The sequence below is a fragment of the Meriones unguiculatus genome, chromosome 18 (assembly GCF_030254825.1).
Source record: "Meriones unguiculatus strain TT.TT164.6M chromosome 18, Bangor_MerUng_6.1, whole genome shotgun sequence".
NCBI classification, from domain to species: domain Eukaryota; kingdom Metazoa; phylum Chordata; class Mammalia; order Rodentia; family Muridae; genus Meriones; species Meriones unguiculatus.
In genome coordinates, this window is record NC_083365.1 from 74,040,531 (window position 1) to 74,067,289 (window position 26,759).

At 45.0% G+C, this 26,759-nt stretch overlaps 1 protein-coding gene across 5 annotated transcripts in view; it reads right to left on the minus strand.

The window, feature by feature from the left end:
* Positions 1 to 26,759, minus strand: part of Zranb3 (zinc finger RANBP2-type containing 3) — a 133,386-nt gene that overhangs the window by 22,442 nt on the left and 84,185 nt on the right. For 4 of the 5 annotated variants that reach the window (XR_009587461.1, XM_060371885.1, XM_060371883.1 and 1 more), the window contains exons 10-15: positions 26,148 to 26,267; positions 22,860 to 23,039; positions 22,184 to 22,363; positions 17,873 to 18,022; positions 5,450 to 5,840; positions 1,807 to 2,004 (exon numbers count right to left, since the gene is read on the minus strand). Coding sequence is in view for 4 of the 5 variants with exons in the window: in XM_060371885.1 (XP_060227868.1) it covers positions 1,807 to 2,004; positions 5,450 to 5,840; positions 17,873 to 18,022; positions 22,184 to 22,363; positions 22,860 to 23,039; positions 26,148 to 26,267 (1,219 nt within the window). In the remaining variant the exon portion in view is untranslated. The remainder of the gene's footprint in view (positions 1 to 1,806; positions 2,005 to 5,449; positions 5,841 to 17,872; positions 18,023 to 22,183; positions 22,364 to 22,859; positions 23,040 to 26,147; positions 26,268 to 26,759) is intronic. The other variant, XM_060371886.1, reaches the window with a different exon arrangement.

Here is a 26,759-nt window from a genome sequence, read left to right on the forward strand (position 1 = left end):
AATGCAGTATAGGGTATGTGCCCCAGTATAGGCACACACTGGGGGAACAAGTGTTGGCAGCTCTGAACCTCTTCCTCCTGGCTAGGAAATCGAGGGTTGCTAGCTGTGCATTGGTTCCTTGGTACAGATACCTGCTAGCTCATTCCTACAAATCAGAGCTGGGGAAGTAGCTCATTTGATGCAGTGTTTTGCTAGCATGCACAAACCCCTAGGTTCAGGACCAAATATAAACATAAGCCAGGTGTGTTTATATTTCACACTCTTCACACTGGGAGGTGAAGGCAGGAAGACAAGTTCAAGGTTATCCTCCACTATGTAGTGAGTTCAAGGTCAGCCTGGGCTACAGGAGAGTCTATCCCAAAAAACCCAAGCTGGGGCCAGCAAGTTAGTAAAGGCAGTGGCCACCGAGCCTGAGCTCATGAGTTTAACCCACATAGAAGGAACAAAGAAACTAGAGACACACAAGAAGATAAGCCCTCTGACTGTATCCAGCTCATTTGAAGGCTGTGAAATCAGATCTAGACAGCATTTACTCTCACGCACTTTTGGGAAGACTATGAGGGAGGGAAAGGAAGGCCAAAGAAGAAAGAAAAGAGAACACCTTAGGTTCAACATACTCTTTTTTCTTTTTTGAGACAAGGTTTCTCTGTGTAGGTCTGGTTGCCCTGGAAATAGCTCTGTAGACCAGGCTGGCCCCAAACTCAGATATCCACCTGCCTCTGCCTCCTGAGCACTGGGATTAAAGGCATGCACCAGTGGTTAGGTTCAGAAATTCTTAAACATTAAATTTTGAAGCTATGAATCTCACTTCAAATTATGTCAGTGTTAACAGCAGTTAACTTAAAAGTTCACAGTTTGGGATGGCTTTAAGACACACGCCAATCTGCAGGTCACTAAGCCAGTCAAAAAATAAAATAATCCCAAATTATAGTACTCTGCCAGCTGGTCCCCACACAGTCACAGGCTGGCATTTACGGCTCTAAGTAACACAAACAGGTCAAGCAACAAAAATAAAACCTGACCACTAAGGACTCAATGTGCAGTCATTCGTCTGGCCTTTGTGTCCATACAGAATGTGTGTGTTTGCACCTGAACGCTGGGTGTGCAGGCGCTCCTGTCACATCTGGCTGGCATGTGGCTGGTGGGGACAATCTCAGGGTCCCATGCTTGCAGGGCAGGCACTCTCCCCACTGAGTCATCCCCCAGCTCGTTCAGATAGCCTTGGATGTACGTTCCTAGTTTCTTAGCTATCTAGAAACATTAATGATTTGTTCAAGGGCTGTCAGTTCTCTGTTAATCTGATTACTGTGACCTGATGCACCACCCTAATAAAAACACCCTTCTCCCTATCAGTGAGCTCGCTGTGGTAAGGCAGGGCAACATTTTGGCAGCAACAGCAATTTACTGGTTGTGATGCTATGGAGCGCTGATACCAGCAGAGAGCCATCTGGTTAAGGTGTTTCTGAGAGAGTTAAGTGTTTCAACATAGTACTTGGGATAAGGCATCAACCACAAGTTTAGTAACAGCACTACGTATTAAAGCACATGGCACTTAGTTTTAAAACAGGGTCTCATATAGACCAAGCTGAGCTCAGATTCACTATGTAACCAAGGACGACCTTGAAATCACAATCTTCCTGCCTCTTTCTCCTGAGTGCTGGGCTTACAGGCTTTTCATCATAACTGGCTTATGCGGTGCTGGGGAGTGAAGCCGTAGACTCAGGCTTGGTGGCTCAGAAGTCTTCCAGCTGAGCCACACCCTGGTCCAGTTATTATCTGAGCAGTAGAAATGGAAGCAGGACTTACCAGTCCCTGCCTGGGACAGCAGTCTGCCTTCCCTCTCACCTTCCAATGTTTCTTCCTTCTTATTAGCCAACTGCCCAACTTCCGAGTGTTCAGGCAGTTGTTTTAAACAGTCCAAACCAGCCTGATCATTTTTGGAGGAGCTTTTCTGAGAATTATCTTCCCCATTTTTGTTGTTATTCTCCATATGGTTGAGGCCAGCTAGAATTATTAAAATTATTTAAATGTAACAAGCACAGATGAAAATATCACAGTTCAATTTTGTAAAGAAAAAAAAAAACAATAAAGCTAACCATGTTTACTCACTTAGTAGGAAGAGACTGTTTGCCCTGCCTCCTGATATACAAAAATGTAAACAAACAAAAATGTATCTACAGATGAGGAGAGTCAAACTGGAGGCAGGGAGGGCAGCTAGGAGAGGGTGAACTTTGGAACTGTAACAAAGCAATATTAGAGTATTACACATAGCTCAGGCTGTCAGCACCATGCTCGGAGAGCCCTACCTAAACTCGGAGCTGCTAAGGCCTGCACCCTTGGATATTCTCTGCATAAAGATGGAGAGTAACAGAGACCCTCCGAGAGGAGCAATGGTGAGTGCAGTTCCCTGCACACTCCAGGTGTTGTTATGCAGCCTTGGATGGCCTGGAACTCATAGAGCTCTACCTTTGTCTCCAAAGAGCTCGGGCTGAAGGCACCTACTGCCACGCCAAGCTGATGCCCATTATTAAAGGGCGTTGTGACTGCTTTGCATGTAAAGATCCCAAACAGCAAGACTGAAGCGGGGGGGGGGGGGGGTGCTATTGGGGCTTGATAAAACTGCTGATGGCTTCCAGTGGTAGGAGCAGGAGCAAGGAAGGGGTGGGAGTAGGGATGGGTTTTGAGTTTAACAATTGAGGGGAGGTAAGAAGGTGATCAAGGATACTATTGAGGTTTAATTTTTTTTATTTCTTTTCATTTAACGCATATGGGTATTCTGCCTGCACGTATGTCTGTGCACCGTGTGTGTACCGGATCCATGGAGGCCAGAAGATGGTGTAAGCTCCTCTGCAGTTAAAGCCTTGGGAAGAGCCGTGTGGGCGCTGGGAATCAAACCTGGCTCTGCAACAAGCACAGGCAGGCACAAGCCTCATGCCAAAGGCTGGCATTTGGTGTCATCTTCAGTCATTTTCCACACCATCTTGGTTTCTCACTGATCCCAGAGATGACTGATTTGGCTTTGCTGGCTAGGCAGTTGGTAAATTCCAGAAATCTGCCTGTTTGAATATCCCGGTCAGGGATGCATGCTGAGCCTGCCTTTCTATGTGGGTGCTGAGATCCAAACTCGAGTCTTCCTGCCTACCCACCCACCAAGACAGGCTTTCTGTTAGCCCTGGCTGTCCTGGACTTGCTCTGTAGACCAGCCTGGCCTCAAACTCAGAGATCTGCCTGCCTCTGCCTGGGATTCGGGTGCTGGGACTAAAGGCGTGTGTCACCACCACCAGGCCTCGAACTTGGGTCTTAGTGCTTATGTAGCAGGCAGTAGACTGGACTGAAATATCTCTCCAGTCCTTGAATTCTAGTCTGAATATGTTAAGCTTGTAGTTCCCATTCCATACCCAGGCAGAAATTTATGTAGGCTGCTTTGGATAAACCGCTCTGACATTTATGTCAGTTAGCTGGCCAGTTTCAGCTATTAGTTGTTACATATTATCATTCAATGTATCCTATGCCTGTGTCACTCCAAAGCACCTCAGGCCTGAGTTAGCAGCTTTCAGAGACTACAATATCCTAATATGACTCCTTTAATTTTCTGGCTTCTGTTTCTTTGGAGGGTTACAAGGAAAGCTCTATTAAACTTTTAATTAGTATTAATTCTGCCCTTTAATACTTTAGGGGCATAAACAAAGGTACAAGATCATCATTCCAATTTTAATAATGTAAAACTGGCCACTGCAATGTTGAGATGCATTGAGACCACTGTTACCTGAGGTTTTTTTCGCTCGTTTTTTTTTTTTTTTTTTTTTTTTTATCTTTAAGTGGGCTGTTTCATGCTCACCACTGTATTTTATTTTTTAAAGTTTCTTGGCAGGTTGCTTATTCAATCATAGGTCTAGAAACTTTCATTGTTGCTCTTGGCATCACAAGGGAAAAACCAGAACTATCAAACACAGTGAGCTATGATTTTTTTTTCTAAGTGAGTCACTTTCTGCTCTGCTGTGAGCTGACATTATTCTATCGTCACAAGTTGCTTTATTTTGATTGTCTGCTCCAGCTGGGATGTCAGGGGGTCATGTTAACTGTGGCAAGGACATCGAATGGAGAACGTCTGTGGTTCTAGTGCAGTTTTGGAAAACAGGTGCCCACGTAACAAATACATCTACCCAGATGGCCACTGGTCAACTGTGACAGAGTTCTCAGAAGGGAGAGAGGAAAAACTTAGCCACTGACGTAACAGAAGGAGTGGGAAAACTGTAACCTGAGAGCTCTCTTGGCGCTGTGTTTGTTAGAATCAACTGTCAGAAGAGTGGATATATAGGAGAACCGATGTGGACAACCACACCATTGATAAAACAGGTCATTTCTAGTTTCCAAAACTGTCAACTTGGCACTTTTTCACTGCCATAAAATGCTCTCTGAAACTGAAAACAGACAGAATGTCATTTTCTGTTATATCATATTTATTTTGTATGCCTCTGTGTTGGTTGGAGTCTTTTAGTAGGACTGTGAGAAGAGCTTAGGACTTGTCCGGCAAGAAATATGGCAGAATGCATACTAAGCAGGCCAAGCAGTCACCAAATGATCCATCCACACACAAAAACCCTCTATAATTCCTTAAAAACAAGAATATCTACTTGTTTTATAACAGCAGGTCTGTGATGGGCAGCATATTTGCTACCATAGCAACACGGCTTCTGCCCACTGAGCTTACATCCTTCTGATATTAATCAGAAATGCCCATTTGTGCCAAATTAACGCCATGCCAGTGACACTCAGGATATGCATTCTCAACAGAACCGGGAGTCGTTCACATTCCACAGGGGATGAATTTACAGTCTCCACTCAGTGAAACTCTTACTCCAACTTAAGGCCTCAGGCCTGCTGAGTCACAAGGCACTTCGGTACCAATGTACCTGAAAGCTTGGCTGGTCTTCAAACACCTGCCAGGCGCCACCCCTGCTGTGGATATGAACATGGTTTTGTTTTGCTCCCAGGTGTGGGATGTGGGACTGATTCAGATGGCCCACAGCAGCAGACTATTTGCTTCGTGCTGGCTCTGAGAGGAGCTCTTTGCCAGCTGCAGACAGTTTAAATCTGAGGGCTCTGGAGAGACTGTCAGAGCCCAGAGTGTGGAAAACAGGAGAACAACTAATGCTGCTCCTGCTTCCCCCTTGCTGCTCCTGGTTGCTGTTGTGAGACAAGAAGATGCGGATCTTCTAAAACAAGGACTGGACTGGCTCCAAGGAACCTGGTGGCCCTGACCAGCAGGAAGCAGCTAAGAAAGAATTGTGCCCCTCTCCCACTAACCCTTTCTCCTCCTGCCTGGTGTTGGGGTGTTGGAAGGGACTGGGGTGGAGTAGGGAGAGAAGACATAAGAACTGTAAATAAAGGGGTTTTAAAAAGAACGACAACATGTCCCTCAGCCCACCGTTGCCTTCTATGCACTCACCAGCTCTGCCCTGCGGGTTCTCACACATCTCGCAGTAAGGAAGGACCGGGTCATTGAGGAAGGTGCAGAGGCCACACTGCCACCCCTTCTCAGGACGCGCCGGGGAGGCCAGTGGGGACTTGAGCTCATGGACACCTTCCATGGATGTGGCTCTCACTCGCAGGGACGGCCTTTCCTCCAGAGTGCCGCTGAGTGTCTTGAATCTTTTAGCTTCAGGTTCAAAACCATTTTTGTCATCAGTGCTGTCACTTGAAGCCATTTTTCCAGGGTCTGAGGCCACTTTAATCTTCTCCTTGAATACCTTTGATTCCTCACAGGATGTTTCCGACTGTCTCTTTTTCAGTTTTGGTAAGAAGAATGATCGAATATCATGCTGCTTTTCTTTTTCAAACTAAAATCATCCAACAGTTATCAAATGAGGGAGCAACTGTTCTTCCTCAGTGAAAGAACATTTTCACTAGCCAGACTGACTGGCAATGAATCCAATTACAGTACCATATTTCATAAACACATACAACTCAGAGTAATAAGCACAGTCATGTACTGAATGAACATCGCTACGCACTTCCTATGTCTTTTTGCCTACCCCTTATTAGGTGCTGAACTCATTTCACCTTAATGCTCGCCCTAGGAGGGAGGCATTCAGGTGAGGAAACAAACATTTTGGAGAAGTTAGGAACTTAGCTACAGAAGTTATGAAATTAAAATATACTTCCTAAACTACCTGCCTTAGACTCACATCTGGTAAAAGAAGGAATTGTGCAAGTAAACATTTCAAACATATAAAAATGATATTTTAAGTCAATCAAGAACCGAGAAAAATGCTTTCATGGCCAAACTGTAAAGATACTGTATATAAACTATGTCACTCATATTAAAACACTGACCAGGAAACATTTTTCAAACAGCATTAGAATATTCATTCTGACCTCCAAATGTACACACACATGAATGTATACTCCCACGTGTCGTTTACATACCTGCAAAAATACAAACACACACACACACACACACACACACACACAAATGATAAAAGAAGAAAACCTTTTCCTTTGTTTTCTACGGTTTTATTACCTTTTAGCCCAGTATTCTAAAACTTCCTAATTACTGACATCTATATGTATCTATAGAATCTATGTTTATATGCCTCAAGATTCTATTCAGCACTTAGGATACCTTATTCAATTTGGATAACAGATTTCTCTTATAAATTTTCATGTTTTAAAATATAATTTCTTCCTTTCAATTTTCTAGCATAATTCTGGGCCTACCCTTTACATCTTATTAGGCTCATATTTTCCTTTTGTTTTTTCTTCTACAATATTAAGCTTCCCTCTACTTAGCTTCCCTCTTGGCTACAGAATTATTTACATTTGGCAGTCATGTGTTTTAAAATCTTACCGCATTTACTTATCCACTCTGTGTGTGCTGTGTATCAGTGTGGACGTGGGTGCTAGAGCGCGTGTGCAGTCGGAGGACAGCTTGTAGGAGTTTGTTCTCTGCTGGAACTTGTGTCAGCAGGCTTCGTGGCGAGTGCCGTTATTTGTTGAGCCATCTCCCCAGCCCGGTAGCTGCGCACGTTTAACACCTAAGAGCGGCTTCCTGTTCCCTGTTCCTTTTCCCTTCACATTTGCAGTATCATTGCAGTCTGGAGCTACTAACTAGAGATTTCAAAAGGTTCTCTTCAGTATCTGCTTTTGTGTTTGCTTACTTCTCTTCATCCTTGTCACTTCCTCATCAGACACTCAGTGACCCTTTGCTGTTCCTTTACGTGAAGAACGAGAAACAGGGAGGGGGCTGGTGAAAAGGTTCAGTGGGTAAAAGTTCTTGCTGTGCATGTCCACCAATCTGAGTTCAATCCCTAGAAATCTCAAAGGCTGAACCACGGAGTATGGTCCTCTGACCCTCAAGTGCATGGAAAGGGAAGGCTGCCATGGACCTCAGGACTCACAGGGCTGATCACCAAGAGGAGAGGACATTCTGGTTGTGAGAACTGAAAATGCTGGGGCCTGGAGTGATCATAACCCTTCACATGGAACACCTACTTTCTGAATTATTATACACTAAGACTGATATTTTCAGTTATGAAATAGGAAATATGAAGAGATAAACTGGTTAGCTTGAAGATCAAAAAAGAAGAGAGAAGGAAATAAGCTCATTCTTAGACATGTGAGGACCAGTGGGTGTCAGGAGAAGTTTTAGAAGGGGAAGGAAGGAGAGTGAAATGGATAAATGAATGAATGAGAATGTGAATGAAAGAGCAGTGATCTGGACACCTAGGAACTGCTGATGTGCAGAGGGAGAAAGTCAATAGGAATGGATGTCCAGCCACATGGAGGCAGTTTGAGAAGGAAAAGAGAAGTGAAATAGACAGGAGAGCATTCCAAATGAATGAGGGAGAGAAGCCAGATGAGCTCACCACGGGTAACAGGGAGGCCCTAAACTTCCATTCCTTAACCCCAGCGCAGTTTCAACTGAGAGGTTTGATGTCCTTCAGTTCTGCGCCGTTTGCTTGTACTTCTTTTGCTTTCTCTATCTTTTCTTTTTGAACCTTTTCATTTGTTCTTTCTGGGTGGTTCCTGCCTTATCTTTTTTTTCATTGTTAAATTATTAATTTTGGCATTACAAAATTTTAGTTTCAGTCCCTGTTAGCTGATTTTCCCCTTAGTTTTGTTTCATAGATCTAACAATTTCTTTTATGTTTCTGTGGCTATTATGCAGTTTTGCTTTGTTTTGTTCTCTTTTCTTCAGCTCACTGTTTGCTTTATTGGTGGCCCTTTCTTGGCATAAAGAATTCAGTCTGTTTTTCTTTTTTAAAAATATTTATTTCTTTATTATGTATACAATGTGCTACCTGCACGTGTGCCTACATGCCAGAAGAGGGCACCAGATCGCATTATAGATGGTCACAAGCCACCAGGTAGTTGCTGGAATTGAATTCAGGACCACCTCTTAACCTCTGAGGCATCTCTCCAGCCCACGGTGGCCCACGTCTTTAATCCCATCACTTGGGAGGCTGAGACAAGCATGCTCTACAGACTGAGTTCCAGGATGACGAGGGCTCTGTTTACACAGAGAAACTGTGCTTCAGAAAAACCAGAAACCAAACCAAACCAAACCAAAAACAGAGAAATGACTTTGCTGGGTGTGGTGGCTCATGCCTTTGATCCCACCACTTGGGAGGCAGAAGCTGTTGGATCTCTGTGAGTTTGAGGCCAGCCTGATCTACAAAGAGTTCAGGACATCCAGGGCTGTTATACAGAGAAACCCTGTCTCAAAACAACAAAAACAAAGATTTACTTAAGCTATTTCTGCAAATAGTTTAATATTCCATTCCTTATGTTGTGCGTGTGTGGGCATTCAAGTGTGGCTGTGGCTGGGGAGAGGTCAGAGGACAATGTGCATGAGTTGGTTCTCCGTCTAGCATGTGCACCTCAAGGGTTGAGCTCAAGTCATGAGGCTTGGCTGCAGGGTTCCTGACCGCTGCGCTTTTTGCCAGCCCTAATTAAATGTGTCTGCTCACATTTAAGATGGTCCACAAGGAAGACTTCACAGTAGCAGTTATCAGTGATGGTTCTGTTGAGCCTCACAGCCTCAAGGGGGCTTCTTGGGTCTCCTATGATGACATGGTGGCGGTCACCAGAAAGGAACAAGAAGGGTAACGATCTTACTAGTTAAAATCTTTCCCTTCATCTGTTCAGTGAGAAACTCAACTGCCTCTTTTCTTAGAGAAACATTCTTAAACCTTTTCTTTTTGGATGAGGAGCAAATGGTTCGTATGTTAGCTGGTCTTGGTTGTCAACTTGACTCCATCTGGAATTAACTAAAATGCCAAATGGAGGGTACACCTGTGAGAGAGTTTGGCTTAATTTGAAGTGGGAAGATCCACTTCTAATCTGGATCTTTGAGGTAGCAGAACAAGCCTTTTTTTTAAGACATGGTTTCTCTGTATAGCCTTGGCTGCCCTGGAGTCCTTTTGCAGACCAGGCTGGCCTCAAACTCACAGCGATCCATCTGCCTCTGCCTCCCAGAGTGCTGGGATTACAGGCTTTAATCTAGATCTGTTGAGAAGGGGAAAGACCTGCCTTTGATCCAGATCTTGCGGTGGGAAGACACACCTTTAATCCGGGTTACGCCTTCTGCTGGAAGCCTGCATAGGAATTTAGAAGGAAGACTTTGCTCTTTGCCTGCTTTCCCTGACCTTGCTAGTACATACATTCCTTCACTGGCTGTAGAGCCTACTTCCCTGGGATTCTCAGGATCAGCTGAGACTCCAGCCTCAAGGACTGAGCAACTACTGGATTCTTGGATTTCATAGCCAGCCATTGTTGGGTTAGCTGGACCAAAGTCTAAATCATCCTAATAAATACCCCTAGAAGGGGTATAGAGAGATTCCTTCTGTAAGTTCTGTTACTTTAGAGAACCCTGACTAATCCAGTCAGTATAGTTATATATGAAGGACACATTAGTGAGCCATCACATATATTCCGTTGTTTAATAATATCAGACTCTTGCCTGCTATGGTTTTTGCATGTCATCCTTGTTAGCACATGTATGTAGGCCTGAGATTGATGAAGGTGTCTTTCTCTTCGCTGTCCACCTCATACATGGAGGCACGGTCTCTTAATAGCTCAGTGCTCGCTGTCCTGGCTAGTCGGGCTGGCTAGCCTGTGCAGATGCTCCACGGCTCTGCCTGCTCTGTGCTGACATCACAGGTGTGCCGCCATGCGCACCTGGCTTTCAGTTCTGGACGCCCACACTCTAGTCCTCACTCACACTTGCGCTACAATCCAATCCCCTCAAGTCATGCCCAGGCCCCCGTCCACATTTTAAATAATTGTTTCTTCACAGATTTACCTTTGCAGCTCACAATCAAAAAAAGTGTACAGGAGTTCTTAAAATGAAAGCAATCTTCCCAACAAAAACCCTTAAATCTTCCAACAGTGAGTTCTCAGGGCCTTCAAATACAGCAGACCTCCTTAAGGAAAGCAATTTACTTAAGCTATGTTTTAAAATAACTTAAAAAAAAAAACTATTTAAGGATTAACTAGTTTGGGAAAGTGGCCTTTGAGAAATTCTTTTTTGCTAGCAGGAGCTGAGAGGGGTGAGCAGCAGCGAGAGACCGAGGTGGAAATAGCGCTCAGCCTCCGCGATGCTGGAGAGCACCCGTGTGAGGTCGTGGCGGTGACGCCAGTGTACTGCTGGTCTGAGGCCACGTGCCGCAGACTGAGACTTCAGCAAGTAAAGTCCCGGGAGGGGGGACTGGCTGGAAACAAATCACTGTAATAATTTCTCAAGCCAAAGGATATGGCAAGAATAAAACTCCTGCAAACAGTGCACGATTAGTGAGGACTCTGGCTGATGTTATAAGCACGGTTAAGCTGGATATTGAGGAGTGCTATCACAGGCAGTGAAACTTACAAGTGAGTATCTTGGCCGCAGGGCTGCCAGAGCTGAAACGCTGTCGGAATGGAGATTTCCTGTATGGTCATCAGTTAGAAACCTGACTCCTAGAGTCAGCTGAACTTCCTGATTACGGCCTCTAGGCAACTGAAGAGGAAGCTACTGATGAGGGCCCTTTGACATTTAGTGGCTATGATTGCCAGAAAAAACAAGACAGAAAATCTCCTTGGTATATCCTAAAGGTAACTATATATACTGGTTGGGAAGAGAGAAGGGCTGGTGATACGTATTCTTCCACAGGCAGCCTCTAAGGGTCTGGGAGGCCTCTGGGACTGACTGTGCACACTTGTTGGAATCATGTGTACATTTTATGGGAGAATGTTTTTAGTCCCTCCACAGTCTCAAAGGAACTCAGGACCCAACTAAGGTGAAGTCATGAGAATACAATATCTGAAGACGCATTTACGGTTTTACTGGTGCCACTTCTCTCACGAAGTTAAAGTAGGTAAGGGGGAGGGGGTGGAGATGGCTCAGAGGTTAAGAGCACTGTCTGCGCTTCCAAAGGTCCCGAGTTCAATTCCCAGCAAAGACATGGTGGTTCTAGAAATGATATCTGATGACCTCTTCTTGCGTGCAGATACACATGTAGGCAGAACATTGTATATATAATAAAAAAATGAATCTTAAAAAAAAGCAGGTAAAGAGGGATCGACTGTTCACACGAGAATGTGCACACTGGCGGTAAACACGTAAGAGTGCACGTCTTTGTGTGTGGTGTCTGCACGTGTGTGTTTGCATGGCAGTGATGCTCATGACTGTACAGGAAGGTTGGAGACACTGGGAGTCCTGTGCTTTTTTCCTGCTGTATTCCCGAGTTAAGGCCTCTCACTGAACCAAGAACGCACCACTTTTCAGATGCCACCACTTTTTGATGGGTGGCAAGCCCCAGGGACCCTACCATCTTAGTTCCCACAGTACCGAGGTTGCTGGTGTGGGTCATGCCCAGCCTTTTGCATAGGGCCTGGGAATCTGAACTCAGGGCTTCATGTTTGCACAAGTACTCTTACCCACTGAGCCACCTCCCCACCCCAAGGAAACAAAGTATGAATATTATCTTTTTGTTTTCTTTGTTGAGAAAGGACATCATATATCCCAGGCTGGCCTGGAACTTGTTCGGTAGCCAAGAGTGAACCTAAATTCCAGATCTTCCTGTTTTTTCCTCCCTCGTGGTGGGATAACAGATGGAGGCCACCATTTCTGGCTTGTTTTGCAGAAGTGTCTGAATACTTGCAAATCCCTCTGGCTTCAAAGGATAATATAACTCCCAGGCAGATTAACTCCCAGGCAGCCAGAACAAGGCCACTGCAGGTTCTCTGCCCATCACTGCAACTGCCCTTTGAGAGAAGAACTGGCTCAGTAGTGTTTACACCTCTGCAAGAGAGTCGCTGTGGATGAGGTGAGTGGAGGAAAGCTGCATGGAGTCTAGGAAACCATTGTTTTGGAAGGATGTCAGGAACTCAAATGTGGGAGTTAGAAAGATGGCCTAGGGGTTAAGAGCAAGTGCTGCTCTTGCAGAGGACCCAGGTTTGGTTCCCAGCACCCAGATCACACAGTTCACAAACACTTGTAACTCCTGCTCCAGGGGATCCCAGGCCTTTGGCCTCCACAGACCCCTGCACTCACAAGCATACCCCACACAGCCCACACACCAAAATAAAGAAATAAAAAGAACTTAAGTGCCATGCAGCCTAAAATAAAATCTGGCCTTACTACTTTGAGAGGAGACACGGTACCATGTGAGACACCGTGTCCATCTGCAGATAGGACATCCAGCAGATAGGTAGGTGCTTGGGACCTGGCTGGTCAATAACTGGAGGAAGAAGCCAGGGTTGGTGGCACACGCCCATAATCCCAGCGCTCAGGGAGGCAGAGGCAGGCAGATTGCTATGAATTTGAGGCCAGCCTGGTCTACAAAGTGAGTCCAGGACAGCCAGGGCTACACAGAGAAACCCTGTCTTAGAAACCAAAAAAACAATACAAAACAAAACTGGAGGAAGAAGCTTTTCACAAGCTGATGTGGACTCACATACACTATATTAAATTCAAATTGTCTGCAAGATGCTGATAAAACCAGGTGTGGTGTACGGATCTGTGAAGTCAGGAGAATAAAAAGTTCAAGGGCATCCTTGGCTACATAAACTAAGAAGCTTGGGATACATAGGAGGCTGTTTCAAAAACAAACAAAAATGCTTCTAGTGATTTTTTTTTTCGGAAACAGTTTTATGTACCTCAAGACGGCCTTGAACTTGCTATAAGCAGAAACAGACCTCAAACTCCTGACCCTGACCCTCTTGCCTTGAGGACTCAAGAGCCACAACACTCATTTCTCAAATGATTTCTATACTGTCCTTTAATTATGATTTTTTAAGATTTATTTATTTATTACAGCATTTTGCTTGCATGTGTGCCTGTGCACCAGAACTCACTATAGATCGTTGTGAGCCACCATGTGGTTGCTGGGAATTGAACTTAGAACCTCTGGAAGAACAACCAGTGCTCTTAATCTCTAAGCCATTTCTCCAGCCCCAGTCCTTTTATTAAGCTGAGTTTTTGTTGTGCACCCAGTTGGTGACTGTTGGAATACGGTCCAGGAATGGAGTCATGTGATGAGAATTCTGACTACTTGTGAGCATACTCCAAGAAAACAGGAGTTTTGTGACCTCACTTTCTTCAAAACATGGAATGTGTTTTTGTGCTCCTCCCAGATGAAGCAGATAGGAGTGAGTTTACTTCAGATTATTCTTTATTGCTTGCTGTTGTTATTCAAATAAATATTTAACTATCTTTTATATGCCTCTATGGAAAAACACTGTTCCACACGTGACTTGTCCTGGTGACTGGATACAGCTTGAACTCATGACAACTTTACCCGTGTGTCCTTTCTCAACCACCAGAGTATAAATTGTCTGATGCTTTGAATAAAGTTGGCTATTGCATGAGACTTCAGTCTGCCTTATTTATCAGCTCCATTCTCCGGGGTTCCACCACCTCTAGAGAGGTGACAGCGACATTCTTGGAGCTCTCCTTGGATCTATGGATTAAAGCATCTTTGGATAAGGCACTACTATCTCCCAAAGATGCACGTTTTCTGAAAATTTTACATTATCAAAACCGGAACTTCCCCTGTCACTTAGAGGCTAAAGAAAGAAGGTTGTTGGTCTCACCACAACAGATCAGGATCTCCAAATTTCAGGATCTATCCTGGCAGCTTAACATTTAGCACTCATACCATACTGCCATGTTGATTATTATTTTTAAAAAAGATTTATTAGTGTTAATTTTATGTGTATGCGTGTTTTGCTTGTCTGTGCACCACATGCATGCCTGCTGCCAACAGAGGTCAGAAGAGGGCATCTTCTGGAACTGGAGTTAGAGTTGTGAGCTGCTGTGTACCAAGCACTAGGAATTGAACTCAGGTCCTCTGCAAGAGCTCTTAACCACTGAGCAATCTCTCCAGCCCTGCAGTTTATTTTTGTAATGAGTGACTTTATTATTTCTATTCTTTTTTTAGAGAGGCAGTAACACGGAAAATAAAATACTTTCATAAGCTTGTAAAGCTATGTTATTGAATAGCTTATGGCATTCTTGCACTTAGAAAAGTCGCTGTAGTAATATTACACACAAACATCCAATTCATCAGGACAATTTGTCCTTTAATTATGGCAAGTGATTCTCTTTATGTGTGATAAATAAGGAATTTAAAAGTAGGTATTTCTAAATAGGAGATAGGATCTGACTTCACAGACATTTTCACCACTAGTGAGAATCCAGATTCCCAGAAAAGAAGCCACACCTGTGTGAAAGAGCCTACAAGGCTGATTGACTGATCAGGACTTCCCGGACTATGGAAAGATAAAAGTTGCAAATTCAAAATCATCTTGGGTAATCTTTAGTTCCCCATCCCTTCTTCCTGCCATGCACTTGCAGTGACCGTTCTGCTTCTGCCTTCTGAGTTCTAGAATTACAGGCATGTACCCCCTTGCCTGGCTCCCTGGCCTTCTTACATGGAGCTCTCTGCAAGCGTGCTCCTAGTCTCCCACCAGCCCTGAAGCTCTTGTCAGCAGACAGCGACAACTACAGCAGATCCCCACGTAGCCGTAAGCCACCTCTCTCCTGCTTCTACTGCTGTGTCAAATGCCTTGTTCTCATTCTTGACTGACGATTTGTTTTCGTTCTGTAACTATAAAGACTTCATGGAACCATTTCCACACTGGAACTCGCTATTTGGAGCAGCCCGAATCCATGCTGCGACGGCACGGCCACTCAATTAATCTCAACTATATAAAGCATCTCTAAAGTCCAGTTGAAGAGAAATCTGCTTTTTCAAGGACGGATAGAAGAAATTCCTAACAGCTACTGTGTCTCTACCCTCTATTTAATAAAAACAAAAGAAAAATATTGTGTGTTGGTGAGAAATGCTAGGAAGGAGAATTGCAAAATGCTTAGGGTGGTTAATGTGTGTTTTCTCTGAAAGGCTAGGGACCTCTATCGGCTCTGTTTTACCTCACAGTAAATGCAGGGTCCTTTGAGACAAATCCCCTGGCCATAATGATAGGATTAAAAGTCAGTTATTAGAGCTGAAGGAGTGGAAAAGGAAATGCAGTGAAACTCATAAAAACAATAAAGCACTTCAAAGCTGGTGCTGATCCAGCAGAGACCAGGCCACCAATGTGAGGGAGTGCTGATGTCAGGGTTAATAGACATGATCAAAGGGCCTCTGCAAGAAGCCGTCCTGCCTCCTGTCCCTCCGCTCATTCCTAACAAAATAAACCTGCTTTACAAATGACGACTGGGGCATCATGCTGGCCTCCAGAAAGACCCTGACTGGATGACTGGAACTGCAACTGAAGACCCTTCACATCTGTAAACTCCAGAAAGAGTCTGTTCTCGAAGGAGGAGAGTGACAGGGTAGAGTCATAATTTAGTCATAATTGAAAACAATGTGTTTATACTCAAAGAGAAAGCCCTGCATTCTCTACTCCTCTAGACTGTCCAAACATATATTCCCATGCTGCTGAGAAAAAAAATCAACAGTGATCTAGTTTTTCTCTGCAGGCACAGAGAAAAGAGAACAAAACAAATCAGCTCTACTCTGGTTTAAAACAAAAGCAAAAAATAAAATAGAATAAATACAGAAATAAAATGTGGGCTGGTAAGACGGCTCAGGCATGGGGGTAAAAGTATCTGCTGCCCATTCTGCCAACCTGAGTTTGACCCCTAAGACCCACACAGTGGAAGGAAAGAACAGAAGTACAGAAAGAACAACCTGTCCTTTGACTGGTACATACAAAGTACATATCGACTTTTCTGTGCAAATATATATGTTTGCATGCAGCTTTTCAACTGAAAAAGGAGCACTGAGCTGGGCAGTGCTGGCACATGCCTTTAATTGCAGCACTTGAGAGGCAGAGGTGAGCTCGAGGCCAGCCTGGTCTACAGAGTGAGATCCAGGATGGCCATGGCTACACAGAGACACCCTGTCTTGAAAAACAAAAACAAACAAACAAGCAAGAAAACAGAAAGGGGCCCTGCAGCAACATTATCTCGGAGGAGTAGAGATAACCTTATTTTCAAGAAGTACCTTACAGTAAAAGGAGGTAGGTAGCTCTGTAAAGGAAAGGCCAGCAGGAATTTGGGGTATTTCGTTGGACAGAAAGCAAGGAAGCCTTCCTAGAAATATAGGGATAGTGGCTGAAGAGATGGTTTGGCGGATGAGAGTTAGTGCTGGGTAAACTTGAGGACCTCAGTTCAAATAACAAGCACCCATGTCCCACGATAGTAACCTGTGCCTGTACCCACTGCACTGTGGGGTGTGGGCACGGGGTGGGGGGGAGTCACTGGCTCTTGCTGGGTGTCATGAGAAGACTGTCTCAATGGAATGAGGGTGCGTTATAGAGCAGAGCACCTGGTCTTCTCTTCTGGCCTTCCCGCACGTGTTCTTAAAGATTTGGGCACCTTTCACCACATGCACACACACACATAATTATAAAGGTTCTTTACAAAAAATGCAGCTAATAAATATAGACTAATGATCAAGCTAGAAAGTCAAAAGCATCACTCAGAACCAATTCAGGCACAAGCCACTGATGGAAGCTAAAACCACCGGAGAGGTATAGGTTCTCCAAGTGTTGATCACAGTCACTTGCCACAGTTTTTTGGAAAGTAGTTGCTCACCACACAGGACCGATCACAGTTACCAGTAGGGTCTGTCTTCTTTTATGAATAACTTTTGGTTGGTTTTGTTTTTGAGACAGGCTTTTGCTATGTAGCTCAGGTTGGCTAGATTTCTATATAGTCCAGGCTGGCCTTAACCTCACCATCTTCATGACTCAGCCCCAGTGAAAAGCTTTTCATCTTTCTAGTCAGCATTTCAATCTTTTCCTTTATTATGTGTATATTTTGAGGCACACTTCTATCCTTCCCTATCTTCAAGGTCATAAAAATATTTTCTCTAGTATTATCTCCTAAAGGTTAGATTCTATTCAGGTTGTTTTTCAAGAGAGCTGAGCATTAAATTCTGAAACGGTTAGAAAATATAAACTTGTTCAGTAGCAAAATTAAGTTTTGCTTCTTCAAGTTTTTCAAGAACATAATAGAATTGTTATTTAAAATGATATGTAACAAAGTGCATTTTCCAGGTATTAAAAATGTAGAGAAAGGAGCTGGAGAGGTGAGTCAGTGGCAAAGTACTTGCTATGAAAGCACAGGGACCTTGGTCTGGGTGCCCAAAACCCAGGCAAAAGCTCAGTATGGTGGTACAAGCTTATAACCCCTAGCGCAGGAGACACGGTTCTCAAAATGACAAGGGCAGATCCTGTTTCAACATGAAGTGAAAAGCAATAGAGGAAGGCATCGGATGTTGACCCCCCCCACACACACACACGGCGGGGGTAAGGGGAGAGAGGGAAAACACAAATAACTGAGTAAAACAGCAGCAAAGGATGAGTCCCGCTCACTTACATGAGTGAACACGGCATCCTTGAGATCCTCACAGCTGTCACTTGGGGTCCATGCTTCAGCGAACTGCAGAAAACCCCACTTCTCCTTGTCATCTTCTGCAGCCTGGAGTTTCTCCTTCCTGCCATTCAGGGTGCTTCCTGTGACCTGGGCCTGTGGGGGAGAAACGATGAAGCTCTGGCCACAGTCACCCCAAAGCCGGCAATCTCTCATGAGTGCCTCGACTTTGCACTCAAGTCCTAAAGTTACCCACTGAGAAAAGCCTTAGTACTTTACCAGATCACGGCTTTAGCAGTGTGGGTATTTAAACTACAACTTTCAGTTTCGAACTGCCACCTCTTGCAGTCGGCAGAGCGGGAACGCCGGCCCTGCAGTGCTGGAAAGGAAACCGTGGTGGTGCGGGTGCAGCAGGCTGCCGTCCCCAAACCTACCCCACGCGTGAACTGCTGGAGAAAGGGCCGGTCCTGCTCACCCAACACTGCAGGATCTCTGTGACACGGGGCCGGAGTCCTGGTGAGGACCACGTATTGATATGTACCAGAAGCCAGAGGCCTTGCACCAGACCAACGACACATCACACGAACACTTGCAAGAAAAGATGTGTGACAAGAGGGTGTGCTGTAGGTCACACTGTGACACACGGCAGCTTCCAGGATGATGTGTCTTCTGGGCTTTGTTTCATTTTTGTTTTGGAGGGGAGGTTGCAAGGACAGAGGGCAGAAGGCAGATACAAAGGGATGAGGAGAGGAGTGGGATTGGGGTGCATGACTTGAAACTCACAAAGGATCAATGAAAAGTTAAAGAAACACCCCAGAAAACAAAATTATAGTGCAACTACCAACTGTTTAGGGAGATTTAACAGAAACATGATATGTATTCACTTTCCTCATGAACTTTTTGTTTTAATGTTTATGTACTTAAGACTTTTCCCTAAACATGGTTGGTCATTCTATAATGATCACTCTTCAGAACTCACTGCAAAAGAATGTTTATCTGAGCCTCTCCCCATTAAGTTGCATTCTGTCCTCTTGGTGGTGACGTTAGAGGGCAGCATCTTTGAGAAGTGAGTACGTCATGAAGGTGAGGCCCACTTCCATGGGATTAGTGGCAGAAAGCATTTCTATTTATTTTGATGGTATTTTGCTAAAGTATCCCAAAGTTCTTATATAGAAACTGATGTCCCAAAAGTACGGCTGCTGCCTGGGAGTAGGAGAGGGTTTACACAGCAGGTGATGGCAGAGGCTGGAGCGTAAGTGTGCGTGCTAGATAATCCATAGAGGGAATGTTAAAGCTATTACAAGTCAACAAGGAGGGCAGCAGAGGAAGATCTCCCTTCTTAAAGAACACCCACACAATCAGGAACTGAATGGCACTGGGAACAGAGATGTTTCAGACGACAATGAGGAGCTATTGAACACTGGGGGAAAGGTCACTTTGGTCAAAAGCCAAGAACTTAACTACATGGACAATGTCTTGTTACTTTTGAAAGAAAGAACTTGCAGGCAATGAGAGCACATCTCGCTGAGGTTTCTGAGGACATGCTGAAGGAGCAGCATGTTTCCTTTTGATTATGTGTGGTAAATGCAAGAAGAGAGAAATATAGACAGAACTGTGAAGCAAAAAGGTAACAATTTAAATTTGGGGAAATTCTGAGCTCATCAAGACTGAATGAACAAACGAGAAAAATTGTTTTGAAGAGAACACTGAGGTCTGTCCAAGGGACCATTTGGCGTAACAGGTGGCACGGGACACGAACTGCAACTTAACCAGTCAACTCAGTAAGAGTGAGAAGCAGGCAGGGCGGCACCAGCAGAGTCAGCTGGGAGGGAAGCAACCAGACACTACAGCAGAGTAAGGGGAACTCTGCACAGTGCCTTCCGGAACCGCACAGACCTGGGCACAGCACTACTTGACCGGAATACAAAACAAAGGAAGAGAGGCTACAAAGGCAATTCAGGGAGCGCCGGGGCTCCGGGCAGGGCGGCAAGGTGCAGGACAGACTGTCCTCCACGGGATTTTAAACACCAATAGTGAGGGAGCTACAGGGTGTGGGGCTGCCGACTAGAGCTCTGGAGTTGATTTCCCTCCACCCTGACAGAACCTGGAAGCAGGCAAGCCACTGCAGACCGTGTGGCCAGTGCCCAGCTAAGACAGGCTGATGTCCCCATCCCAGCGCATCGACCGGCGGGGCAGTTGGTGGCCTGGAGGATAGTACAGGGCCAGTGATACCTTACTCCCTTTACCCTGTGAGGTGCTAAGACTCTAGGGATCAGCTCCTTTCCACTCTAGACATCTCTCCCGCAGTGGTAGTTTGGAAGCATATAACGTAGCTGGTTTCTCAGAGTCACAACTGGAGAGGAACTTCACCTCCAGATGAGTCTCATCCATATCCAACTTAGATAATATTTATATGAGATGTTGAGATTTTGGTTAGAATGAATGAATGCATTTTGCATGTGAGAAGCCCATGGATTTTATGGGCACAGATAACAGTTAGTTTTACAACTAGATGCAACCTAGAATCAGCAGATGCATCTTGATAAAGACTGCCTAGATCAGGTTGGCCTGTGGACATGCATGTGAGGCTGTGTTTCCAACTGGGTGGTACTATTCATGGGCTGGGCTCTGGATGGAGGAAAAGTGAAAAAAGGAGGTCAACAGTTAGCATGCACTCATTTCTCCCTGTTCTCGACTGTGGACATGATTTCATTAGCTGCTTCATGCTCCTACCTTGCTTTCTCCTCAATGATTGGCTGTTACCTGGAGTTAAAAGATGAATAAACCCTTTCTTCCTTAAGTTGCTTTTAGTGTTTTTTTGTTTTGTTTTAAATCAGGGCAACAAAAATGAAACTACGGGGTAAAATGTAATAGACTAAAAATGTCTCTCCAAAATTCATATACTGAAACCCTAACAACTGATGTGATGGTATTAGGAGGTGGAGACTTTGTTAGTTATGGGGTGGAGCCATGACTGAAGTAACTTCGGGATGAAAGAGTTTTTATTCGGCTTATCCTTTCACATCACTGTTCTTCATCAAAGAAAGTCAGGACAGGAAATCAAACAGGGCGGGAACCTGGAGGCAGGAGCTGATGCAGAGGCCACGGTGTGTGTGTGTGTGTGTGTGTGTGTGTGTGTGTGTGTGTGTGTGTGTGTGCTGCTTACTGGCTTGCTCCTCGTGGTTTGCTTATCCTGTTTTCTTATAGAACCCAGGACCATGGGCATAGGAATGGAACCACCCACAATGGGCTGGGCCCTCCCCCAAAAATCACTAATTAAAAAAATGTCCTATAGGCCTGTTACAGCCTGGTCTTATGAAAACATTTTTTTCAAGTGAGGCTTCTTTTTCTCTGACACTCGCTTGTGCTGACATAAAGCTAGTCAGCATAAGACCTCACAAATGAGATCACTGCCCTTATAAAATGAGAAAATTCTCATTTTCTTTCAACCATAGGAGGTTTGAACAGGAAGTCTTACCCAGCTTGACCATGCTGGCTCCCTGATGTCACCAACCACCCTCCAGAGCAGGGAGGAGTATGCTTCCATTCATCACCTGCCACCCAGTGTGTAGTACTGCTACAGCATTCCTAATGGCTAAGAAACTCTCCTCTTGGTCAAGCCTCTTCTGTGAGCATCCTTCCATGTTGGGCAAAAGAGACAGCTCAGGAGAGGGTACAGGCTATTTTCTGTTAACATTACTTGGAAACTCAAGAATCTTTTGGAAAAGATTCAGTAGTTTCGTCTCAGTCACAAAAAAAAGATGCGGTGTTTCAGATGTTAGGATCTAGCTGATCCTAGCCTCACTTCTAAAGCAGTGGAAGCAGTTGTGAAAGCACCTGTGAAGCATGTGTGAGCCACGTGCAAGGCCCGGAGTTCAACCTCAGCACTTGAGAAAGTTAGGAGGAATAAAAATCAAAACAACCAACCAACCAACAAAAAACAATTGGAAAAGGGCTTCCACAAGACCTAGAGATGGCAGAGGACCCAAGGTGGTCTCCTTGAACCCACAGCCCCTATAATTCCAGCCTCAGGGGACCTGACGCCTTTGTCTGCCTCCATAGACACCTCCACGCACGTGGACCTACCCCCACACGGATATACATACACCAAGGTAGAGCTGAAGCTTGGATTTCCATGCGTGGAAGCTGATGCCTTGGTGTCAGGCCGGCAAGAAGTGAAGGGCGGAGACTTCATGATCTGAGTCTCTGCTAGTTATCGTGGCACCCTGGAGCAGCCTTCGCTGGCACACATTAAAACAGCCTCCTGCCTCCCGCAGTGCACAGGCTGCAATAAAGACACGAAAACCCAAGCCCTACCTTTCGATTCAGCATTGCCCACATCAGGCTGTCCAGAGAGCCGTTTGCGATAAGGTAGTGAATATTCACAGAACTGCACTGTCCGATTCGGTGAGCACGGTCTTCGGCTTGTTTGAGATGTCCCGGGTCCCAGTACAACTCAGCAAAGACGACGTGACTGGCCGCAGTAAACGTCAAACCCTAAGCAAAACAGAGCAGAGTAACTGAGGCACGCACACGCTGAGCCGAGACGTGTTTGTGCATGAGACTCACACGGCACAAAGCTTTCTTGAACACATTAAAAGGAGAGAAAATAAGTGTCAACTGGACAGCCTAGAGCCATCCGGGAAGGGAGTGGACAGTCACGCTCAGGGCAGCCTGGGCTGTAGGCATGCCTGTGGGGAACCATCTTGATAGCTAACTGATGTAACTGTGGCAGCAGCATTCCCTGGGCGAGTGGTCCTGCGCTTTGTGAGGAAGCCAGCTGAGCACGAGTGACACGAGAAGTGAACAGTGTGCCTGCTTCCGGTCCCGCTGGAGTTCCTGGCCTGGCTTCCCTCGGGTATGGATCATAACCTGTAAGCTGAAATAAATCCTATTTCCCCCCCCATCAAAATTGTTTCTGTTAGTGTTTTTACCACAGCAACAGAGATGAAACTAGAACACCAAAAAATTAAAAAAAAAGTAAGTCATGCACCTTCAGACAAATAAGGAAGATTAAACTCATCAGCAGCAAGTGAAGACTACTTATTCCAAGATATGCAAGTGAGCTGCAAGAGGACATGTCTGAAGGCACTTCAACAGGCTGACGGGGCTGCACACACAAAACCGCCTTATCCTCTGATGACGAGCTCGACTCACTTTGCTGCTGGAAAACCTAACAAAATACATTATGAAAAGAGAATATAATTTGTAGCACATGGTATCCATGGCAACTAGGCATCAAGCACTGACATGTTCTTCATTTAATCCCAACCACGATGCTGCAGAGTGAGGCAACGTGTCCCCTGGCATGCGATTTCCTCCTGCAGAATCTCCCCGGGGGAACTCCACGCCCTGAAGGGTACTGCCTCTCATCTCCGCGTCAGACGCTGCCGCATTCTCTGCACGCCTGGCTTCTGCGCGAACCCGAAACACCATGGCAGCAAAGTGTTAAGTCTTGTTTTATAGCCAACACATGAAATAAGGCAAAGTGCGCAGATGAGAGTGTGTCAAGGTGCATCAGTTCCAGGAGCAGGCTGAGTGACCTTTGAGCGCGTGACTGTGGCCCCAATGGTGTGGAGGCGGGCGAGGCCTGCTTGCCTTGGGAAGACGGCTTACCCCATGCTGTTCCCAGACACTTGAGCTTCTGTGAGGGAGGCATTTCTGAGACTGTTAACACTATTATTTTTACTTTACTTGAAAATTTTTTTTGAGTTATAACTAAATCATATGATCATTCATTCAATAGGGCAACAAATTCCTTTTAAATTAGTCACTTCATAAAATGGGTCAGGAGTAATAAAAAACAGTATAAAACTAAACAAAATATTAAAGCTGAGTTGTTATTTATGACACCAAAGCCATTTTAAGAGTAATACTGAAAAAAACAAGTAGTATTATCAGATGGCCACTGCTAAGCTTGTAAAAAGCATATGACCAGGAGCCAGGAAATGCTTGCCTGCAAACGTCGGGACCTGAGTTCTTGTCCCTGTGTAGAAAGCTCAGTGTGACGGTGTGTGCTTGCAATTCTAGTGCTCAGGAGGCGGGCTGGACAGCTTCTGGGGACCTACTGCCAGTCAGCATAGCTCCCAAATCCACACAAAACACCAAAAAAACAAAACAGATGTATGTGCTGGGTGGTGGTAGTGGCCCATGCCTGTAATCCCAGCATTCAGGAGGCAGAGGAAGGTAGATCTCTGTGAGTTTGAGGCAAGCCTGGTTTACAGAGTGAGTTTCAGGACAACCATGGCTACACAGAGAAGCCCTGTCTCAAAAAACCAAAAACCAAACCAAACCAAACCGAAACAAAACAAAACAAAATCCAAGGTACAAGAAGCCCTCCAATGGTGGTGCACACTTTTAATCTCAGCACTCAGTGGGTAGAGGCAGGCAGAAGTCTGTGAGCTCAAGGCCAGCCTGCTCTACATAGTGAGCGCCCGGACAGAAAGGGCTACAAAGAGAGACGCAAACCTCCCAAAACAAACAAACAAACCAACCAAGTACCAAACAAACAAAGTAGATAATTCTGGAGTTATAATTCCTGGCCCCTGAGACCCACATTTGGCCTCCAAAAGTATGCATACACACATACACACAAGCATGCAATATTTACACACACACAAGCATGAGTGTGCACACATCACCATGCTCACAAGATCACTATCATTCTAAGGAATAGACAATCTACAATATGGGATGTCACCTAGAACAAAGCCCTCCCTTCTCTTTTTTGTCCTTATGAGATCAGTTGTCACATATATAAGTGCTGATTTATGTAAGAGCTTCAGTAACACAAAGTTGAATAAAATATGAGTGCCATGTACATTCTACATTTCAAGACGTCACTTATTTTTAATTACATTTTAAGCTTATAATAGCCCTGGTTCTCCTGCCTGGTTTCATCTTATTTATCCCCTGACAGAAGCACTCACTCACGTCTAATTTTAGGTTCTTGGTAATATATCTATGGCTGGAATACTCTAACCGATAATAGTCAGATAGTAGGACTTCAATCAAACATGAAGGAAGTCCTTAGACAACTCCTAGGCTTACCATGACACCTGTCTATCTGTGGGCAGCCTGGACTGTGATGGTTTGACTAACAATGGGCCCCACAGCTTATGTATTTGAATACTTGGGCCTTCCCTGGTTTGGAATGGTTAGGAGGTGTGGTCTTTCTGGAGGAGGTGTGTCACTGGGGCGGGCTTTGAGGTTTTAGAAAGCCAAGCCACTCCCAGTTATGCTCTGTCTTGTGCATCCGGATGGAAGCTCCCGGCTGCTGGAACCACAGCCCCATGCCTGCCTGTGCTTACTGTGCTCCCCGCCATGATGGGTAGGACTCTAACCCTCTGGAACCATAAGCCCCAAATTACATCCCCACTTTTAAATTTTATAGATTGTCTTGGTCATTTGAGGGAGGAATGTGAGCTGCTTCCCCTGGATAAAAGATTTTAGCTTGGAGGCCAGGTGTGGTGGTGCATGATTTTAATTCCAGCGCTTGGGAGGCAGAAGTAGGTGAATCTGACAGCCTGGTCTACAAAGTGAGTTCCAAGAAGGCCAGGGCTGTTACACAAAGAAATAAAAGGCAAAATTCTGGAAGAAACCAGATGTAGTGGTGCAAGCCTTTAGTCCCAGCACTCTGAGAGGCAGAAGCAGGCAGATCTCTGTGAGCCCAAGGCCAGCCTGGTCTACAAAGTGAGTTTCAGGTCTGCCCGAGAGGACAAAGTGAAACCTCATTTCAAAAACAGGCAGACAAACAAAACAAAGGGCCAGAAGGGATGTAGTCCTAAGAACGTCGTTGGGGCTATTCCCCTGCAGTGAAAGAGTCCACATGAGAAAACACCCATTCACTAACTGCATGTGGTCAGGACAGAGGTCAGGACAGCCCGGGTCACTTTTCTTTGGCCGGAGTGGCCACTGGTAGAATGTCTATCCCCAATGGCTGACTCCACACCCATGCTCATGGGTAGTGCTAACTGAACTCAATGGGTTATTTGAGGGGGGAAAGAAATGAAGTTAGGAGAGAGATATGTTGGAGGAGGGTGAGGGGAGCAGAAGAAGGCGGGTATGGGGCAGACATGACTAAGATACCTATAGACATGTAGGAAATTTCAAAGAATAAAAGTAAGAGGCTGACTTACATTTTCTAGCACTCTTAAGTACAATGAATACTACAATAGACATCCAGATATACAATTATAATTTAATAAATCAAAGTTGGAACTAATGGACTTTTTGTAATATCCACGCCATTTTGTTATCAAACAGGACCCGTATCCCTTACCTGGCCAGCAGCCTGAATGCTCAGGATAGCCACCCGGGTATCGGGATCCTTCTGAAACTGATTCACCAGATGAATCCTTTCTGAAGATGGCACACTTCCATCTATCCTGATGTAACGAGCCTAGCATCAACAAGGGGAATAGCGAAATTAGACATGCCCTATGCAGCCTTATTTTATACCTACCTTAATACTCATATGAAGATGCAAACTGGTTAAAACGGTACATCAGCAATGTTATACAGTAAGAATCTTAATAAATATAACAATTTCTTACTTAAAATTTTCATTACACATATTACTGTGGTGTGTGTGTGAGAGAGAGCTCACAAGCATGAACACCATGATACATATATGGAGGTAAAGGACAACCTACACCTTTCACCATGTGGGTTTCAGAGACTGAACTCAGGTTATCAGGTTTGGTGACAAGAGACTGTCTTTGCCCAACACTCTAATTTCTGACTTTTAAGCTGCTTGAAGATAGTGTTTAACGCATCTTAATACCACTATGGTGGCTTGAGTGAGAATGGTCCCCTAGGCTCCCGCTTGAATGCTTGGTCCCAGTTGGTGGACCTGTCTGGGAAGGGTTGGGGGTGCAGGCATGTTGGAGGT